Source organism: Saitoella complicata, assembly GCF_001661265.1.
Source record: "Saitoella complicata NRRL Y-17804 unplaced genomic scaffold SAICOscaffold_23, whole genome shotgun sequence".
Classification (NCBI taxonomy): domain Eukaryota; kingdom Fungi; phylum Ascomycota; class Saitoellomycetes; order Saitoellales; family Saitoellaceae; genus Saitoella; species Saitoella complicata.
In genome coordinates, this window is record NW_017567014.1 from 268,556 (window position 1) to 286,377 (window position 17,822).

The following is a 17,822-nucleotide window of genomic DNA, read 5'->3' on the forward strand; positions in this document are numbered from 1 at the left end:
CAGCTGTGCAGCGAAAAAAGTATGCAATTGCTCGAATGATGACATCTATGTCGTTATCGTACCAACACCCAGAAGACCCAACTCCAGTCCAATGCTCATATTCGTTGATGCTTTACCTCACATCTACCCTCCTCAAAACTGCTGGAAATGGAACCCACCGCCACCACCACCTCCTCCTCCCGGGAATCCACCACCGAAGGGATTTCCACCACCACCAAACTGCTGTCCCCCAAACGGATGTCCTCCTCCCCCTCCGCCGAAACCCCCACCCCCAAACTGTCCTCCGAAGGGATGTCCACCCATCCCGCCCATCCCGCCAAACATTTCAGAAAGGTCAACACCCCCACCGAAGCCTGCCCCGCCCATACCCCCATCCATCTCAATATCAGCTCCAGAATCATACCTATACTTCTTCTGCGGGTCAGAAAGCGTCGTATACGCCTCATTGATATCCTTAAACTTCGCTTCCGCGGCCTCCCTATCCTCCGGCGCCGCCTTATCGGGATGATCCCTCAACGCAGCCCTCCGATACGCTTTCTTAATCTCCGTCTCACCTGCATCTTTGCCTACACCCAGGATTTTGTAGTAGTCTTTGCGTTGGGATTTCTTGAGTTCGAGTTCCGCTTCGCGGAGGAGGGGGCGGAGGGTGGAGTCTGACGGGTCGAGTTCGAGGGCAGAATTGAGGTCGGTGATTGCGGATTGGAAGGATTCGAGGGAGAGGTGGGCGCGGGCACGGGTGCGGAGGGCTTTGGTGTAGGAGGGGTCGAGCTCCAATGCCTTTGTACAGTCGTCGATAGCGTCGGCGTATGCCTCCAACTTCATCAAAACCGTAGCGCGGTTCGAGTACAGCTTCGCCATCGTCGCGGTCCGGGATTCGGGGTCGACTTCGAGTGCTTCGGTGTATTTCTGTTTTGCCTCGGCGAGGTTTCCGGCTTTGAACGCCGCGTTACCTTCTGCCTTCTTGGTCTCGACTGCGCGGGAGCGTTTGAGCAAGGACCGTGCAGCGACGAAGTCTGGGTCGCAGCGGAGTGCTTGTTGGAAGTGTACGACGGCTTTTTCGTTCTCGCCTTGTGCGTAGAGGATTTTGCCGCGTAGGGTTAGGGATTCGGGATCGGATTGGTCTTTGCGGAGGAGGGACATGGCGATTGCGTTGGCTTGGTCGTAGTCGTGGGGTGTTTTTGCGCACAATGCCTCCGCACGCAAGATCTGGAACTTCTTGGGGGGAGCGACCGTGGGGCCGAGGAGACGTTCGGCTTGATCAATGACATTGAGTGCGAGTCCAGCCTGTGCAGACCCGGCTTGAATCATATTGGTCGCTTGCTCGAACAAATTCTTCATCTGATGCGCTTGACCCGCTTCAGCCGGTACCTCACTCATCCCCTTATACACATCCAACGCATCGTCAGCTCTTCCCAACAACGTATAGCACTTTGCAATCCGCGCCAACGTCTTCTGCGTACCCGGCGCCAATCTATCCGCAGCCAAGGAATCAGCGAGAGCGAGGTCGTATTGTTTGTTTTGGACATAGGCCATTGCGCGGTTACCGAGGTAGACGGGGTTGAGGGGTTCGGAGTCGACGGCGTGGGTGTATTCTGAGATGGCGGTTTGGTAGTCGCCTTTTTTGTAGGCTTCGTTGCCGAGGGCTTTGTGCTCCTCGGCGGAGAGCGAGCCGTTTGCAGACATTGTATAAGAGAGCGTCTTGGACCCTTTTGGCGGTGTGGTTGATCTCCTCGTCGAGACTGCCCAAAATCGATCGAACTTGGAACCCTTTGGAATCCGCGGTGTGTCGATGCGCGCGCCCTGGTCTACTCATACAACGTAAACACGTCCAGCAATGAACCGTCAAGGAGACAGGTAACATTCGTTCAACAGCTCGGAGTATTCATCTCCCATGCGATGAAAGTTGTCTGCATCGCCGAAAAACCCTCCATCTCCAAAGCCGTCGCAGGAATCCTCTCAGGCGGCCGTCCCTCAGTCCGCGACACCCGCAACAAATACATCAAGAACTACGACTTCACATACCGCTTCCCCTCATGGGGCGACTGCCACGTCACATTCTCCTGTGTCATGGGACACCTCATGGAAATTGACTTTGAGCCCGCATATAAATCATGGCAGTCTTGCCCGCCTGCCGCGTTGTTCGAGGCACGGATCGTGAGTAAGGTCGGGAAGGATCAGAAGGGGGTGTATGATAATATAGTGAGTGAGTGTGCTAGGGCGGAGATATTGTTTATTTGGACGGATTGTGATAGGGAGGGAGAGCATATTGGGAGTGAAGTCATGGGTGCCGCACGGCAAAAGAATCCAAATATCCGAATCTACAGAGCAAACTTCAACAACCTGGAACGAGCACATATCATCCAGGCTGCCCGGAACCCCGTCGCATTGGATCTCCGTGCCGCGGCAGCAGTCGATGCACGACAAGAACTCGACCTCAGGCTTGGAGCTGCATTCACCCGCTTTCAAACCCTACAACTCCAACAAGCTATCCAAGCCCTCGCAGACCAGATCATCTCCTACGGCTCCTGCCAATTCCCAACACTGGGCTTCGTCGTCGATCGTTGGCGCCGCGTCCAAAACTTTCGTCCTGAGACGTTTTGGAGTATCAAAGTCTCCTACGTTCGCGACGACATCGATGTTGAATTCACCTGGAAACGTGGGAGGTTGTTTGATCAGTTGGCAGTCGTATTGATGTTTGAACGGTGTTTGGAGAGTGGAATGGCGAGGGTGGCGAGTGTCATACGAAAGCCAACATCGAAATGGCGGCCCCTCCCCCTCACAACCGTCGAGCTCCAAAAACAAGGCGCCAGATTTCTCGGCATGTCATCCAAGAAAGTAATGGACATCGCGGAGAAATTGTACAATAATGGGTTTTTGTCGTATCCGCGAACCGAGACTGATCAGTTCGACCCTGGGATGAATTTACGAGCACTAGTGGAGAAACAGGTCGTCGACCAACAATGGGGAACCTACGCACAGAAACTGCTGGATGGGGATTATCGCGCACCTCGGAATGGGAGGAATAACGACAAAGCACACCCGCCCATCCACCCCATCGCACACGTCGCCCCACACGCCCTCCGAGACAGAGACGAGCATCGCGTCTACGAATTCGTGGTTCGTCGCTTCCTCGCCTGCGTCTCTGAAGACGCAAAAGGCGAATCATCAACCGTCGACCTCGAATACGGCGGCGAACGCTTCTCCACCTCCGGCCTCATCGTCCTCGCCCGAAACTACCTCGACGTCTACCCCTACGACCGCTGGACATCCTCTCGTCCCCTCCCCGCCTTCACGCAAGGCGAACTCATACCGCTCGATACGGCGAATGTGACGGAGGGGGAGACGAGTAGTCCGAGTTTGTTGACGGAGAGTGAGTTGATTGGTTTGATGGATGCGAATGGGATTGGGACGGATGCGACGATGGCGGATCATATTGAGAAGGTGTGTGAGAGGGGGTATGTCTTTAAGCGCCCGAAGGGTGGTGGTGGCCGAGGAGGCAGGGGTGGTGGTCGCGGACGTGGTCGTGGTCGGGGTGCCGCCAATGGCGACAACGGCGGAGGCGGCACCGGAGGCGGCGGCATAACCGAATTCGTCCCCTCGAACCTCGGCGTAGCCCTCGTCGAAGCCTACGACACCATCGCCTTCGACGCCTCCCTAACAAAACCATTCCTCCGAAAAGAAATGGAAGAAAAGATGCGTGCGATATGCGACGGACGAAAGACGCGACAAGAGGTTGTTCATGAGAGTTTGGAGCAGTATCGGGAGGTGTTTGTAAAGGCGAACAGGGAGGTTGGGGTTTTGAAGGAGGCCTGTCGGAGGTATTTGGAGGTTTAGTGCGGGGCCCGGGAGGGCTGGGATGGGATAAGAGTGTGAGATTAGGACTATCAAGTGCTGATAGACTAGCTACGTACGTTTAAGTACACGAAGGCGTAACACGAAACAAATCACTTGCTGGCCAAAACCTGCTTTACGACAGCATGAAGATCATCCTTCGGAGCCCACCCAATCTTCTGGTTACTAATCTCATCCTTCTCAAACGCGCCATTCCCACCCCAAAGAACGGCTTGGATCCTACTAACGGCATACGTCGTGAAATCCTTCTTCTCCAATGCCTCATCTGCGCGTTTGAGGACGTCTGAGATAGGTGTCTTGGTGACTTTCCATTTGGAGTTGGTTTCGGATTCGAGGACTTTGAGGATATCTTGCTGAGATGCGGCGAAGCCTTGGACACGGATGAACGCATTCTTGGAGGCGTCGGGGTGGAGGAGGGAGGTTACGGTCGCGTCACCGATATCCCTCAAACTTGTGAAACTCGCCACGGCAGTTCCGTCATCGATGAATTTTGCCGTCTTTGCGTTGATGTCGAATCCGATGAAGCCGTTCGCCAATGCCCAGTCTGCGAATGATCCAGTTTGGAGAGCGGTGAAGGAGAGTTTGTTGTTGTTGGTGGAGGATGATGATGATGATGCTTGGCGGAGGAGGTAGGCTTGGATTTTGCGTTTATCGGCAAAGATGGGTTCATCCCCCAACGCCGGCGAATCGGTCGCAGTCCCGAATTCAGATGGGTAGAAACGCTCCACACCCGCCGCAACAGCCGCATCGATGAGTTTGAGCTGCGTATCCAACGCTGCGGCACCGAGGGCTGCGATGACCGTGTCGTACCCCGCGAAGACGGCGGTGAGGTCGGAGGTGTTGTCGTAGGAGGCGACGGTAAGGATTTTTATGCCGTGTTCGGAGGAGATTTTGTCGAATTGGGGGGCGGAGGAGGGACGGGTGAGGATTGCGATTGCGTCGAAGGAGGATTTAGCGCGGATGAGGGCTTCGAGGATGGGGGTGCCGATGGAGCCGGAGGCGCCGATGAGGATGATTTTCTTGAGTTTGGTCATGGTTGTGTTGTGAGGGGAAGAGGAGGTTGGAGGGTTCGTATTTGATCCTGCCCTCGTTTTATAGGATTGCCTCGGGCGTTCATTGTCATGAGATTCGTAAGCAATCACGACATTACTCGGACCGATTTGATGGTGTAGGGTCCTCCACTCACGGACGTCATGTGTCCCGAATAAGCTTACCCTGCGTCGCTTACTGGATTTTGTCAGCTGAGGTGAGGGATCGGACTTGTCTGTCGTGCCGCGCCGAGATCAACGAGCAGGAGGTGACACCCAATAGATGGAGTGGAAAAGGTAGTATTACCTACGTCCGTATCACGCAGTTGTCTTCCCTAACAAACGGGGTTACCAGGCGATCAGGACAGGTCGCACGCCGCGCCACACGTGCTGCTGCGCCACCCGCTCGATAAGGAAACTTCTGTTTGAAACTTTATCGATAACCTCGAAAAGATTCACAAAATGGCTCCCGCTGCCTCAGAGAAACCTCAATTGCTGTACATATATCCCTCCTCTTACGCCCTTCCTACGTGCTTACGCTGACTTCTCCTGCACAGCCCGGTCACCGTCGACCTCCCCATCCCCGCCGAATATGACATGGGCAACCTGTTGGTCATGAACCCCAACCCCCTCCCCCCAACATCCCCCTCATCCCTCGAACAAACCCTCCTCCAAACAACCCGCGACGGGGCTCAGCTCCTCATCAACCAAATCCTCTCCCTCCCCATGTCCGCAACCCAAGACGGCGTCTTCGCCGCCCTCCCCGACGCCGTCACCCTCCTCCCCCGCGAAAAACCCCTACCGAAGCCAAAGGAAGAAACACGATGGGAACGATTCGCCCGCCAAAAGGGTATCGCGCCCAAGAAGCGCGAGGGTAAGATGGTATATGATGAGGCGACTGGGGAATGGGTTCCGAAGTGGGGGTACGGGGGTAAGAACAAGGATTCGGAGAATGATTGGCTTGTGGAGGTCAATGAGAAGACGCCGGGGGGTGAGGGTGGGGATGATGTGAGGGGTGCGGTTAGGAAGGAGAGGAAGGAGAGGGTCAAGAAGAATGAGATGCAGCAGGAGAGGAACATGAGAGAGGGTGCGGCGAAGGCCAAGGCTGCTGGACGGGTGGAGAAGGGAGGAAGGACTTCGAGAAGAAAGTAGGCTCCGATAGTCTGCACAAAACAATATCATTGACTATGCCTTGCCTCTAAAATATGCCAAAATTCCCATAGCACTCCGTAACACCAGTTTATAACTTCCCAACGCCTAAACTACTACATCGTTCAACGCTTCAAACTAGCAATGAACCCATCCAAATTGTACTCCTCCTGGTACTGCCCTTCATCCCACGCCCCCAACTCGGGCACCTCATCCAAGATATTCTTCGCGCCACCCTTCTTGACGACATTGCCTTCAGCATCAACACCCCCCTCAGCGTCCCCATCCCTCTTTTCCGCCGGTGCAGTTTCGCCAAGGTTGAACAAATCCAAAATCTGGTCCGTATCCATCGTCGCCAACCCTGAATTCTGCTGATTAACAATACTCGACGCAATATTCAACTTGAACCTCTGCAACCCCATGATCTTCTCCTCCAACGTCCCACGCGTAATGAGTCGATACACATTCACCACCTTCTTCTGTCCAATCCGATGTGCACGGTCCATGGCCTGTAAATCCTTCATCGGGTTCCAGTCATGTTCGACAAAGATGACCGTGTCGGCGCCTGTCAAGTTCAACCCCAACCCACCGACGTGGGTGGTGAGGAGGAGGACGTCAATTGAGGGGTCCGCGTTGAATTTTTGGACGATTTCGTGACGGGCGGGGGCGGGGATTGAGCCGTCGAGACGCATGTAGGAGACGCCTGGGAGGTGGCTTTTGAGGACGTCGTGTTCGACCATGTCGAGCATTTCTTTGAGTTGGCAGAAAATGAGTGCACGGTGTTGATTTACCACGCCACCGCCCGCTGCTGCTGCGACGGGGTCTGCGGCGGAAGGTGGGACGCCGATACCGCAGTCTTGTAATAAGTCTTTGAGGGCACCGAGTTTGGGCGCGTGCTCGATTGACTTGATTTGCGAGTTTTGAGCGGCGAGTTGGGACATGACTTGCGTGTACTTTGGATGGCTTGGGTTGAGGACGAGGGAGGGGTGGTTACACAGCTTTCTCATGTACTGCAATGCTTGGAAGACATGCGATTTGTTGTCCTTGCCCTTCTCGTTGATTACGCCCGCGACTTCGGCACCCTGGCTCTTTGCAAAATCTTCGTAAAGTTGTTTTTGGACGCTGGAGAGCTCGCAGTAGTAGTCTTGGATGATCTTTGGTGGTAGGTCGGCGAGGACGTCTTCCTTGAGACGACGGAGGAGAAATGGCAGGACTTGTTTGTGTAATGCCTCGAGGGCGAGGGCACCGGCTTCTTGTTCCTTGGAGGAAGATTTGCTGTCACGAGATGCTGCGATAGGCTTCGCGAAACGCTCGTTGAAAACTCGTTCCGTTCCCAAGAATCCCGGCATCAAGAAATCGAAGAGAGACCACAACTCGAGAACGTTGTTTTGGATAGGAGTACCGGACAAGATCAAGCGGTGTTCAGCCTTGAGCCTCTTAACGGCCTGCGTCAATTTGGCTTTGGCGTTCTTGATGATGTGGCCCTCGTCCAATACACAGTAGTTCCAGTTTTGCTTCGAAAGCTCCTCGATGTCGTTACGGCAGATTTCGTAAGAGGTGATGACGATGTCATACTTGTGCAGAGAGTTACGAAGTGCGGCGCGTTCGAAGGGAAGACCGGTGTAAACGACTGGCTTCATGAACGGAGCGTAGGTCATGATTTCCTGCTTCCAGTGTCCTGACAAAGTTGGCGGAGCAACGATGAGAGATGGAAGACGCCTGAACTCGGGCGCTTGGTTCTTTTCGTACTTCTCGGCGCGAATGTGGTGGTCGGAGGTAACGATACAGATTGTCTGCAACGTCTTTCCGAGACCCATGTCGTCACAGAGGATACCATGGAGATGGTACTTGTTCAAGAACCACAACCAGTTGACACCTTCCTGTTGGTACTTGCGCAGATCGGCCTTGATTGCGACCGGCAACTCGAATGGCTCCACCTTGCTTCCGTCAAGCATTTGTGCGATGAACTTCCGCTCTTCGTCACGGCCCTTGAGGAGGTCCTCAGAGATACCCGGAGGGTCGGGGATACCGGCCTCGAGCGGTACGAGTTTCACAAGAGTGGCGAACGTCGTGGTAGCAACAAGACGAACGTCGTTATCGGCGTCACTCATACGACCAAGCACAGGGACGATGAGGAAGATGACGTATGGCAAAATCTCAGTGTCCATGGTCTGTACAAGATGGTAGATACATTCCATACCTCCCTGTCTGCGCTTGACATTATGCGGGTCAGAGACCATCGGCAGGACCTTTTCAATGACTGCTTGCATGCCCTCAATGGTAGAAGTCTTGCAGACGGTTGCAAACGACTTGGAGGCCGCGTAACGAATGACGGAGTAAGGTGCTTCGAGTGCTTTGATGATGAGAGGAAACTGCTGAACGACGCTTCCACAAAGATCGGGATGGATCTTGGAGACGAGCGCTTTGAGGACAGAGAAACCGTCAACGACCTCCTGACCAAATGCAGACTGCGGGTCGGAGATTTCGGCGGGGAGCTGTGGTCCACTGAAAGCTTTGCTCAGAGGCTCGAACATGCAGTCACGCAACTTCTTTGCCTTCTCGAACAACTGCATACCAAAGCGCTCAGCCATCTCCTCCAAAGCAGCCTGAGCACCCCTGCGCTTCGTGCGTGCCTCGCGAGCTTCGCGTTCATGTTCACCAGTTTCGGGCATTGCAGCTTCGCGATCTTCCTTCTTGAGTGAGAAGATGACGTCCTGAAGCTTGATGTGACGCATGAACTCTGGAGTTTCAGAGGTATCGACACACAAGAACGCGCAAAGATTCTTGATCATCTTGTCTGAAGCAGCTCCCTTGCCGCCGGTAGCACAGAGCTCAACCAAAGTAGCAACAGCCGCCGCAGAACGGCGCTGAAGGACGGTGTTCTCCTCCTTCTTGATGCTGTCCATGATGCTCCTGATAACCGGGTTCAACTTGGCAGGAAGCTGTCCCATAGCGACATATGCGGCCGCAGCAGCAGCGAAGACCATAACGTCGTGCTTCTCCTTGGCTTCGCGGGCTTCAGCGATGGCGTTCAACGCACTTGCCTTTGCATCCGCCAATGGTTTCGCGGACATGATCTTGTCAGGACCCTTGATCATCTTCTTCAACTTGTCGAACTCAACACTGACGATCTTTTCGGCATCCTCAAGGCTGAAAGCATTGGGTCCAGCCTCAGGTTCACCCTGCACAACGACAGCAATGGTCGGCACAGACGATGGTTTGATCTTTCCGTCCTGAATGAAGGTGTTGTGCAATGCATGACACTGGCCACGGACGATCCGGAGGTAAGGGAACAAGTTGCTGTAAGCACCTGGTGCGGCCATGTTGAGCAAGTTACCCAAGGTAGGCCTGATACCCTCCTTGAACGTGTTCTCCTCCTTGGCGAGCTTAACGTACTCCTCGATGATGGTCATACTTAACAGCCTACCTGTGGAGTGCGGCGCAGTGATGCTTGCGTCCAAGTATGGCCCGAAGGAGGCCTGCACTGTGTCCTTTGGCCACGCGCCCATTGCCATACCCATAGCGATCGCAGCGGTAATTCGGGTACGGATGATGGTGTCCATACCGACCAGGTCGACATCTCCCGCCATCATCGGTCCATCGACGTTATGTGGAACCGGTGTAGAAGGGATGTCATCCACCAGCGGCTTCGTCGACATCTTTCGCTTCTTCTTGGCGGGCTCGTTTGGAGCTTGTGACTGTACAGCGGAATAGAACGCCTGTCCACTAGGCCTCATGAACAAGCTCGTCTCCATAGGAATTGGATGACGTGCAATACCGATTGGGGTCATGAGAAGTGTCATGAGCGGCATAAATTGTCCGCCCATGGCCTCCACCAGTCTGTTCTCCTTAGCCAGGATAGCAACCATCGGTTCCCATACTTGCAGCGTGAGAGCGAGGATCTGCTCGTTCTGTTCCACCAGCATGTTCTGGAAGATAAGCCTGACAGCCTTCGCATCAACCCATCCACGCGTCCCCTCGCCGTCGATACCCAAGAATGTCAGAAGAGCCCTGAGTACAGCCATTCTCACACTCGTAATCGTATGCCTAAGGAAGGGATACAACCTCGGTACCAAAACCCCGAACCCGCGTTCGACATCGGTGGCAGCTCTCGATTTCATGATATCCAAAACCTTCGGGAACGCGCACAATTTGGCCAGAAGATCCATAACGCTTCCGGTCGACGCTGACAGGTCATCCTTCAAATCCGCAAGACAGGACCATACGACATCGATCAACTCACCCACCGCATTCGGTCTCGCTTCGATGAAATCTTCTGCGATAGGGACGAGGGTCGCTGCACTCACCGCACGGACGTCGTCGTCGTGGTCGGCGAGACCGTGTACGACAGCACGAATGAGCCCATCCAACAATGCCGGTCGCGAGAAAATAATATCACGACGTACAGCAACGAGGTATTTCATCCCCAACATACCACCATGCGTAACCTCCCAAACCTTCGTTCCCATCCCCGGGTCATTCTGGAAAACGAGTTTCAACAGCACATCGAAACACGCTACCACTGATTCTTCCGGTAAATGCTGCAGCAGCGCTCCGAATGTTTGAGAAACGGATTCGCGGATCGGAGCGACGACTTGGTCGGAGATGTAATCACCGAATCTATCGAGTGCGAAGACGGCGCAGACACGACAGGCTAAATCTTCAAGCACCACTTTATTCCGTTCATTATTCTCTTTCCTGTTTAATCCCACCTTCCTCCCCGCTCCAGCCCCGTGTTTCCGCAAAACCTCGCGAAGACCCATGGAGGCACCATGTCTAACCTCCCACACCGGATCGAAAAGGTCCACGAGCAGAAGGTCCACGAGAGCCTCGAATGGCCATTGCCCATTCGACCCGATCAACGCAGCAGAGGGGTTCGGTGGCGGCGCCTTATGCTCAACAACGACCTTGTTCGACTGCGCCTGCGGCGTAATCGAGAAATAGTCACCCTTACTCTCCTGCTTCACCAACCCCTTCGGCGTCGGCTCCGCCAATCCCGCTGGTGTCTCCGCAGAGGGAGTAGTGAGTGGGTGCGCAGACGGACCCTGCAGGTCGACGACACGAATTTTGGAGGAAGAGGAGGCGTTTTTACCGGCGGCTTTGGCTTTGCGTTTTAGTGCGTTGCGTTGGCGGGCGGAGAGGCCGTCTTCGCCGATGGCGCTGCCGGGGGTTGGGGGTTGCATCGCTCCAGTTCCTGCACTCATCGTTGAGCTATCCTTCTGCAGTCTCGGTGTTTGCAGAGCGGATGGGTTGGCGGGGGAGGCCATTGGTGGTGGCATACGTCCCGAGGGAGGGAATGGTACCCGGGGTGTTTGTTGACCAGGAACTGGTGTGCTCAGGTCTTTATCACCGAATAACTCCTCCTGCTCTTCCTTTGACATGACCTCACTCCCCAATCCCAATCTCCCCATCAAATTCCTCTTCTGGAACGCGAGGCGTTCGGAGGGTGGGAGGTCGCCCCAGGATACCTCGTATTCACTACCGGCTGAGCCGAGGAGTTTGCGGCCGCGGGTGAGGATTTGGGGGAGGGAGAGGGTTGAGAGGTGGAGGGTTGTGTCGATGGCTTTGCGCGGCAGGGAAGGTGGGGGGAGGTCGATCTTTAGGTCGGAGGGGGTGCGTTTCGAGGGGGGTGGTTTGGGGAGGTCGAGGGGTTCCTGTTTGACTTTCGGTTCCGATGCGTCTTGGTAATCGTCTGCGTCGGCAGGTTTGATCACCCCGGTTACCTCTTCCTCCTTTACCTCCGTGATCTTTGCTGCGTCCTCCATTTCGACGTCCTCCTCATCCTCGCCATTGGGATCAAACCCCTCGACGTTATCGACGATCCCTCCCACCGCCTTCGCAGCCGCGACTCTTGTCTCCCATGTCTTTGCTCTCAAGTAGGGAACGACGCGCCCGAGCAGATTGTACAGCTCATGCGGATGCTGGCGCTGAATGTCGGCGAGTTGCGAGGCAGCGGTGTGTCGCACGAGCTGTGTCGACCCGGTGTCGAGGAGAAGGACGAGACGATCGAGACGAGTCGTCATTGTGACTTTCTGATTGTATTATAGGTGATTGACAGACTATAGGCGCCTTGTATGCTTGCGCTGGGTTTTTCGGTATTGGGTTGTATCCGTGACGCGGCACTTAGTACGACGGCATTGCGATGCTCTGTACAAGCAGGCAGGTCAGTCAATGCTCCGAAGTAATACTTTCGCCTCCATATACCAGATTATTCAAACAGAAAGGCAATTGGCCGTGTGATCGGTGTTTTCGCACGGGGACTTTGTATTTATTCGGTGGAGTTTCACGCGCGCGCGCTGGCGGCATCCGGGTTTTTGGTGGGGGATCAGTGGGTCTTGTATGACCACCCGTTTTTAAGTTGACGCGCACGAGGAGGGAAACCGGCAAAGACGCGTGAAAAGGGAGGGTAACCCTTGCCCAGCGATCAGCAGTGGGTGCAGAGCGCGATTGTCAAGGCTTATAGTTTGGAACGGTTGCTGAATCTAGAAAGATCACGGAGTTTCATCTGTCAGATCTTGTGCTGAGATCACGTGCACGCCTATGACGGCGTGTGTGGGGCCCGGGGCTGAGTACGGCTGAGTACCGACAACGCAACACTACACCAAGGAACCGATAAGCTCAAGCGCTGTGATCCTCGCTGGCCGACCAGATCACCCAAAGACAATGGCCTACGCCGCATACCCCCAACAGTCATACTACCCATCACAACAATATGCCGCAGCCCCACAACCGCAACCACAATCCGTCCCTGTCGCAGTAGCGAGACCACCACCCAACGCCTATACCCCCGGCACCAAACTAAAAGTCGGAAAACATCTAGTCGTGATTGAAAGGTATCTGTCCGAGGGTGGGTTCGCGCATGTCTATGTCGTACAGACTCGTGAGGCTGCGGCGCCGGCGGGGACGAGTTATCGTGCGGTGTTGAAGAGGGTTGCATGCGCCGACCGAGAGCATTTGGCGAATATGCAGGTAGAGGTGGACACGATGAAGAAACTGAAGGGGTTTACGCAGATCGTTACATATATTGACTCACATGCGTCTGCCCTACCAGCGGGCGGGTATGAGGTCTTTTTGTTGATGGAGTATTGTGAGGGAGGGGGGTTGATTGATTTGATGAATTCGAGACTCCAGACGAGGCTTGCGGAACCGGAGATTTTGAAGATCTTTTCTGATGCGGCACAGGGGATTGCGTGTATGCATTATCTCCGGCCACCACTGCTTCACCGCGACCTGAAGATCGAGAATATCCTCATCCACTCCGCATCCCTCTTCAAACTCGCCGATTTCGGGTCCGCTTCGTCACCCGCACGGAAACCCCCTGCGAGCGCAGCAGAAGCACAAAGAGTCCTGGAAGACGTCGAAAAACACACTACTCTCTTCTACCGCTCGCCCGAGATGCTCGACCCCTTCCGGCGCATCCCAATCGACGAAAAATCCGATATATGGGCCCTCGGCGTCCTCCTCTACAAACTCATGTACTACACAACCCCCTTCGAAGCCCCCAACGCCGGACCCGCCGAGATCGCGCTCGGTATATCCAATGTACGATACTCGTTCCCCAACTGGCCGGCGTATAGCCCAAGGTTGAAGGGGATTGTGAAGAAGTGTTTGAAGGAACGGAAGGAGGATAGGCCAACGATATATGAGGTTGTGAGGGAGGTATGTACAATTAGGGGGCGGCCGGTGCCGTTTGAGGATATTTATGCGGGGAGGGAGGAGGATGAAGAGGCACGGGAGGAGGAACGGAAGGCTAAGGAGGCGAGGGAGAAGGTTGAGGCTGCATTACTCGAACCCGAGCAGGAGAGGATCGTACCCATGCGGCGGGGACGACCATCGCGGACGCCGGATCCGCCTACGAAGAGTGCTGCATTGGAGCCGCCGACCAGTAACATTGGAAAGGCGCCTACACCGAGGTATACCAGTCCTGACACCGCAGCCCAGACGATGGGAAGTATCGATGATACCTTGGGAATGGACAAATTTCCTAGTATCCAGGAGTTTGCGTTGGGTGCTGACAGTGGGTTCGACTTTGGCAACGGCAAGAAAACACATGAAAGGAGGGAGAGTGTGAAGGAGAGATTGGTGGAGAAGTTGGCAGATGATGCGTTTGCGCTGCCACAGGAAGTGGATCAGGAGGTGAGGAACATGAAGCCAAGCGAGGTTGCGAAGAGGAATGGGGTGTACGTCAAGGGAGCGGATGTAGCTCCGAATGTGAGGCCGTTGCCAGCGAGGAGTATGAGTAAGAGTGCGCCACCTGTGCAGACGCCGGTGAGTGCGGCACCAACGCAGAGAGCCCCGCCGCCAATTGTGCAGACCCAAGTCCAGCGAGGAGCGGATAAACCGGAGTGGAATTTCAGTGTGGTACAGCCGAGCCCGAAGAGGCCACAGATGGTCACGATGGGAACACAGACGGGTGTTGGGCCAAGTCCTGCGCCGAGTCCTGGTGCGAGTCCGACGATTCCGGAGGAAAGCAGAGAGTGGGACTTCCCTGTCAAGGATGCGGACGGGTTCGTCAAGCCTACCCGACCTGCGAGTCGTGCAAGTCTCCAGGCTCCCTCGCCGAGGATGAGTACGGATGAATGGGGTAGCAGCGTCCCCACCGCTGTGACGAGACCGAGTGCGGCGAGTATGCAGCGCAAGGAGAGTTATTCTGGAAAGATTAGCCCAAGCCCACGGGTTAGTCTCGACGCTGGCGGGGGACGGAGACCGAGTATTCAGGAGCATCGACGTAAGAGCTCGTTTGGGATTAGTATGCCGAGTTTTCTGAGGCGGTCGAGTAGCAGTTCGCAGAAGGGGAAGGATAAGGATGGTGCTGAGGAGGCACAGAGGAGTAAGAGGAACTCGATGCACCGGGAGCAGCGGCCGGAGTTCGAGGCTTTACCTATTCAGCCAATGAGACCGACGTATAGTGGGAGGAGTAATGCGAGTGCGAGGAGTGAGCATATCAATAACGATGTTGGGTTCCTTGAGGCAATTGAGAGGGATAAGACGGGCGAGACCCGTGTGAGCAGGCAGAATACCGGAACATTCAAGCAACATCATCAGAAGCGGAGTAGCATGAGCATTATCGGTACCAAGTTCGGTGAGGCATTCAAGATGTTCGAAGGCAGCAAGAAGGAGAAGGAGAGGAGTCCTGAGCGGAAGAGGACCCCGTATTTGGATGAGGCGGCGTTGAGGCAGAGGGAGCTCGAGATGGAGGCGGATGAGTGGAGGGTGGAGAGTGTGGAGATTCCGGTTGAGGCGAAGGAGCAGTTGGAGAAGGTCAAGTCGCCGCCGGTGACAAAGCCGAAGCCACAGTCTCTGCCGCCAATTCAGACACAAACTCAGACTGTGGGTGCCGCTCCAAGTGGTGCTACGCTCCAGAGAGTGCCTACGCAGGCTGATCGAGAACGTGCGGCGTTGGTTGCGGGACAGCAGAGACGGATGCAGGTTGCTGCTGCGAGGTTGAGTTCGCCGCCGCAGCCGTTGCAATCTATGCAGCCTTTGGTGCATACGACTCAGCAGCCGGCCAAGCCCATGCAGACTGTCCATGCTCAAAGGCAGACTGTGACGGGACCTGTACGAACGGTACATCCAGTGCAGAATGCTCCCGCGCCCCGAGCGAAGCCAAATGACTTCTCTGAGGAACGTGTATATCAGTCTCAGTACAGAAATTCTACTGCGTCGCTACCTATGCCTCAGTCGCGAGGCCTGGCAACATCCCAGTCCATGTCGGCGATGTCAAACATCGTGCGCGACCCTGAACCATCCACCTCCGCACCCGCACCTACGGAAACCAAGAGGATGTCTATCAGGGAAAGGATGAACAGCTACCTGACTACTGCCACCACGGGAGGTCCTGTTCGCCGGACTGCAGAGGGGTATGGGCCTTCTGTGCCAGAACCATCGCCGCCTACTGCTTCATCGGGGGCTGGAGTGCAGCGTTCGCGGACGATCTCGGGCAAGCCGCGGGAACATGAGACGTCCCAAGAATCAAGGTCCGTATCGAGGAACCATGTTGCCGCGCTGCTTCGTATCGAAGATGAGATACCCTTGTCTCCTTCTGAGCCATGGCAAGCAACGCTATCGAAATCTAAACCTCCTCCACCCTCAAAGCCTACGGGATTGAAGGGCAAGTCAAGGACGTTCCCGATGGAGGACGATATGGAGGCAGACTTCAAGATGCGATACCCTAGCGTTTCGGGGTTGTGATGAGTTTTCACTCGTTAGACTGTTGGCGTTTTGGGGCATCATTTGGCGTACGCGTTGTTGAGCTCGTGGTACTCTATAGGATACGTGTACGAGTAGGTTCATCTAATGGAAACTGAATCTACATGAATACACACAGACAAAATTACGTGGGTGGCCTCTCCAATTTGCAATCGACCAAGTCTTCAGACTTCGCTCAGCTGCTGCTTCGCTATCGACCGCAACATGTATAGGGAGGAGCCCCATGCGCAGGCACAAATCGCACGGTAATTTCCTTGTGCTATAGTTCCCCATTCAGCACGCGCCTGTAACGATATTTGTCGGTGGGTAGTAATTACTACCTTAGACGTCTTAGGAGAGCAAGAGCGAACGAAATATCATGTACACCTCTATTTCCATCTATAGCAAATGATTTCTCACGTCGCTCGGGCCGATTTCTCAGTTGCTGATGAACGTGTTTTTTCACCGTGAGCGGCTGCGGCGAGCATTTTACGGTGAGGCCACCAAAATATCCAGCGCCCAGAATGAGGAACATGTTCTAACATCTTGCCGCCAGATGTCGAAAGAGAAGGCGGACAGGTAGTAGCTGCGATATTTCAGAATATGCTTTTCCAGGCTTCACGTTATAGCGTTAGGTGGCGAAGACTGCCGCAGGGTATTTTAGAATTGGTGTCAAGGTCTTGAGTGTTCGAGATGGGACCGTAGAATATTCATGTTCTTTAACAGACTCTGCGCTGCTGCAACTGAAGCTGGGCCGCTTCGTTAAAAATATCTCTATTGTGCATGAATTTATACAGCAACTTGAACTTGCACGTGGATAAGTGCATGTTTGGCCATTTACCCTTGCAACGGATGAAAGGCTATGTTGGTATCCTGCTGAGCTTCTCTTCTGATCCTGGGCAATCCAGCTACCCACAAGCGGCTCGCGGGTTGGCGTCCAGGCTCGTTCCCACGGGTGGGGCGACATGCTCCTTTACCAGAACGTGAACATACAAGGCAACTATTCAAAACGTAAATATGATGAGAATGTGAAGAAGAGTCGATAGAAAATACAGTTGCCTTCGAATCCGACGCCGTATACAAGTTGCGGTATAGGAGGCTATCGTGACCTCAGGTGCGGGTACCGGTGAGCTGGCACGCATGCGCGGGCACATAGGAAACAACTACGCCCGTACTCATTCCCCGACAACACCTCCATACAACATTAACAAATTCTCGCCAATGCATGTGCCACCATATCCGAGACCATAGTCATACAGTCGTTCATGTTACTATCTGAGCTCCCACCCGAGATTCTCCACAAGATTGTCGCCTACCTACCAGAAGCGTCAGACCAGGCATGCTTCGCTTTGTCGTGCAAGGCATGCTTCAACGTCTACAAGCCAGACTTCGATTACCAAACTCGAATGTCCATCGGGCAGATGTTCGTGCGGCAAGATATTACCGTGCGGCTTCGGGAAAGTATACACAGGACTCGGTGCTTGTCCCCTCAACCCGAAGGTCCGTGGAGGGGATGGTCTAGCACGTATGAGGCGGAAGCCTTCGCATATAATACATGAATGATGGAGGAGTGCGGGGTAAGTTATTATAGTCTGAAATCGCGAT

At 54.6% G+C, this 17,822-nt stretch overlaps 7 protein-coding genes across 7 annotated transcripts; 4 read left to right on the forward strand and 3 right to left on the reverse strand.

Annotated features, from left to right (window-relative positions):
• Positions 1-132: 132 nt before the first annotated feature.
• SAICODRAFT_36872 (TPR-like protein) lies at positions 133-1,683 on the reverse strand (the record flags this gene model as incomplete). Its single annotated transcript, XM_019168532.1, has 1 exon — positions 133-1,683. One exon carries the CDS (start codon positions 1,681-1,683, stop codon positions 133-135), a length of 1,551 nt encoding a protein of 516 aa, XP_019022032.1.
• Positions 1,684-1,719: 36 nt separating this feature from the next.
• SAICODRAFT_165937 (DNA topoisomerase) lies at positions 1,720-4,066 on the forward strand. Its single transcript, XM_019165676.1, has 2 exons — positions 1,720-1,818; positions 1,873-4,066. The coding sequence occupies exon 2, from the start codon at positions 1,897-1,899 to the stop codon at positions 3,832-3,834; it is 1,938 nt and encodes a 645-aa protein (XP_019022033.1). The 5' UTR covers positions 1,720-1,818; positions 1,873-1,896; the 3' UTR covers positions 3,835-4,066.
• On the reverse strand, positions 3,945-4,886 carry SAICODRAFT_27282 (NAD(P)-binding protein; the record flags this gene model as incomplete). The annotated part of the gene is made up of 1 exon (XM_019167023.1): positions 3,945-4,886. The coding sequence occupies one exon, from the start codon at positions 4,884-4,886 to the stop codon at positions 3,945-3,947; it is 942 nt and encodes a 313-aa protein (XP_019022034.1).
• Positions 4,887-5,342: 456 nt separating this feature from the next.
• SAICODRAFT_36875 (ribosomal biogenesis regulatory protein) lies at positions 5,343-6,032 on the forward strand (the record flags this gene model as incomplete). The annotated part of the gene is made up of 2 exons (XM_019168533.1): positions 5,343-5,374; positions 5,438-6,032. 2 exons carry the CDS (start codon positions 5,343-5,345, stop codon positions 6,030-6,032), a joined length of 627 nt encoding a protein of 208 aa, XP_019022035.1.
• A 37-nt stretch (positions 6,033-6,069) lies between these two features.
• On the reverse strand, positions 6,070-12,339 carry SAICODRAFT_21270 (uncharacterized protein). The gene is made up of 2 exons (XM_019166399.1): positions 12,234-12,339; positions 6,070-12,176 (listed from the first exon to the last, which is right to left on the reverse strand). The coding sequence occupies exon 2, from the start codon at positions 12,050-12,052 to the stop codon at positions 6,155-6,157; it is 5,898 nt and encodes a 1,965-aa protein (XP_019022036.1). The 5' UTR covers positions 12,053-12,176; positions 12,234-12,339; the 3' UTR covers positions 6,070-6,154.
• Positions 12,340-12,791: 452 nt separating this feature from the next.
• Positions 12,792-13,730, forward strand: SAICODRAFT_50151 (kinase-like protein; the record flags this gene model as incomplete). The annotated part of the gene is made up of 1 exon (XM_019168994.1): positions 12,792-13,730. A coding segment is annotated over one exon (939 nt), but the record flags the coding sequence as incomplete, so codon positions are not given.
• Positions 13,731-15,169: 1,439 nt separating this feature from the next.
• SAICODRAFT_31677 (uncharacterized protein) lies at positions 15,170-16,374 on the forward strand. The gene has a single exon (XM_019167977.1). It carries the CDS (start codon positions 15,222-15,224, stop codon positions 16,218-16,220), a length of 999 nt encoding a protein of 332 aa, XP_019022038.1. The 5' UTR covers positions 15,170-15,221; the 3' UTR covers positions 16,221-16,374.
• The last annotated feature ends 1,448 nt before the right edge of the window (positions 16,375-17,822 follow it).

Excerpts from the sequence above, each read along its gene's own strand:
- SAICODRAFT_31677 (XM_019167977.1), top strand. The coding sequence starts at position 15,222 with ATGGAGGCGGATGAGTGGAGGGTGGAGAGTGTGGAGATTCCGGTTGAG.
- SAICODRAFT_165937 (XM_019165676.1), top strand. The coding sequence starts at position 1,897 with ATGAAAGTTGTCTGCATCGCCGAAAAACCCTCCATCTCCAAAGCCGTC.
- SAICODRAFT_21270 (XM_019166399.1), bottom strand. The coding sequence starts at position 12,052 with ATGACGACTCGTCTCGATCGTCTCGTCCTTCTCCTCGACACCGGGTCG.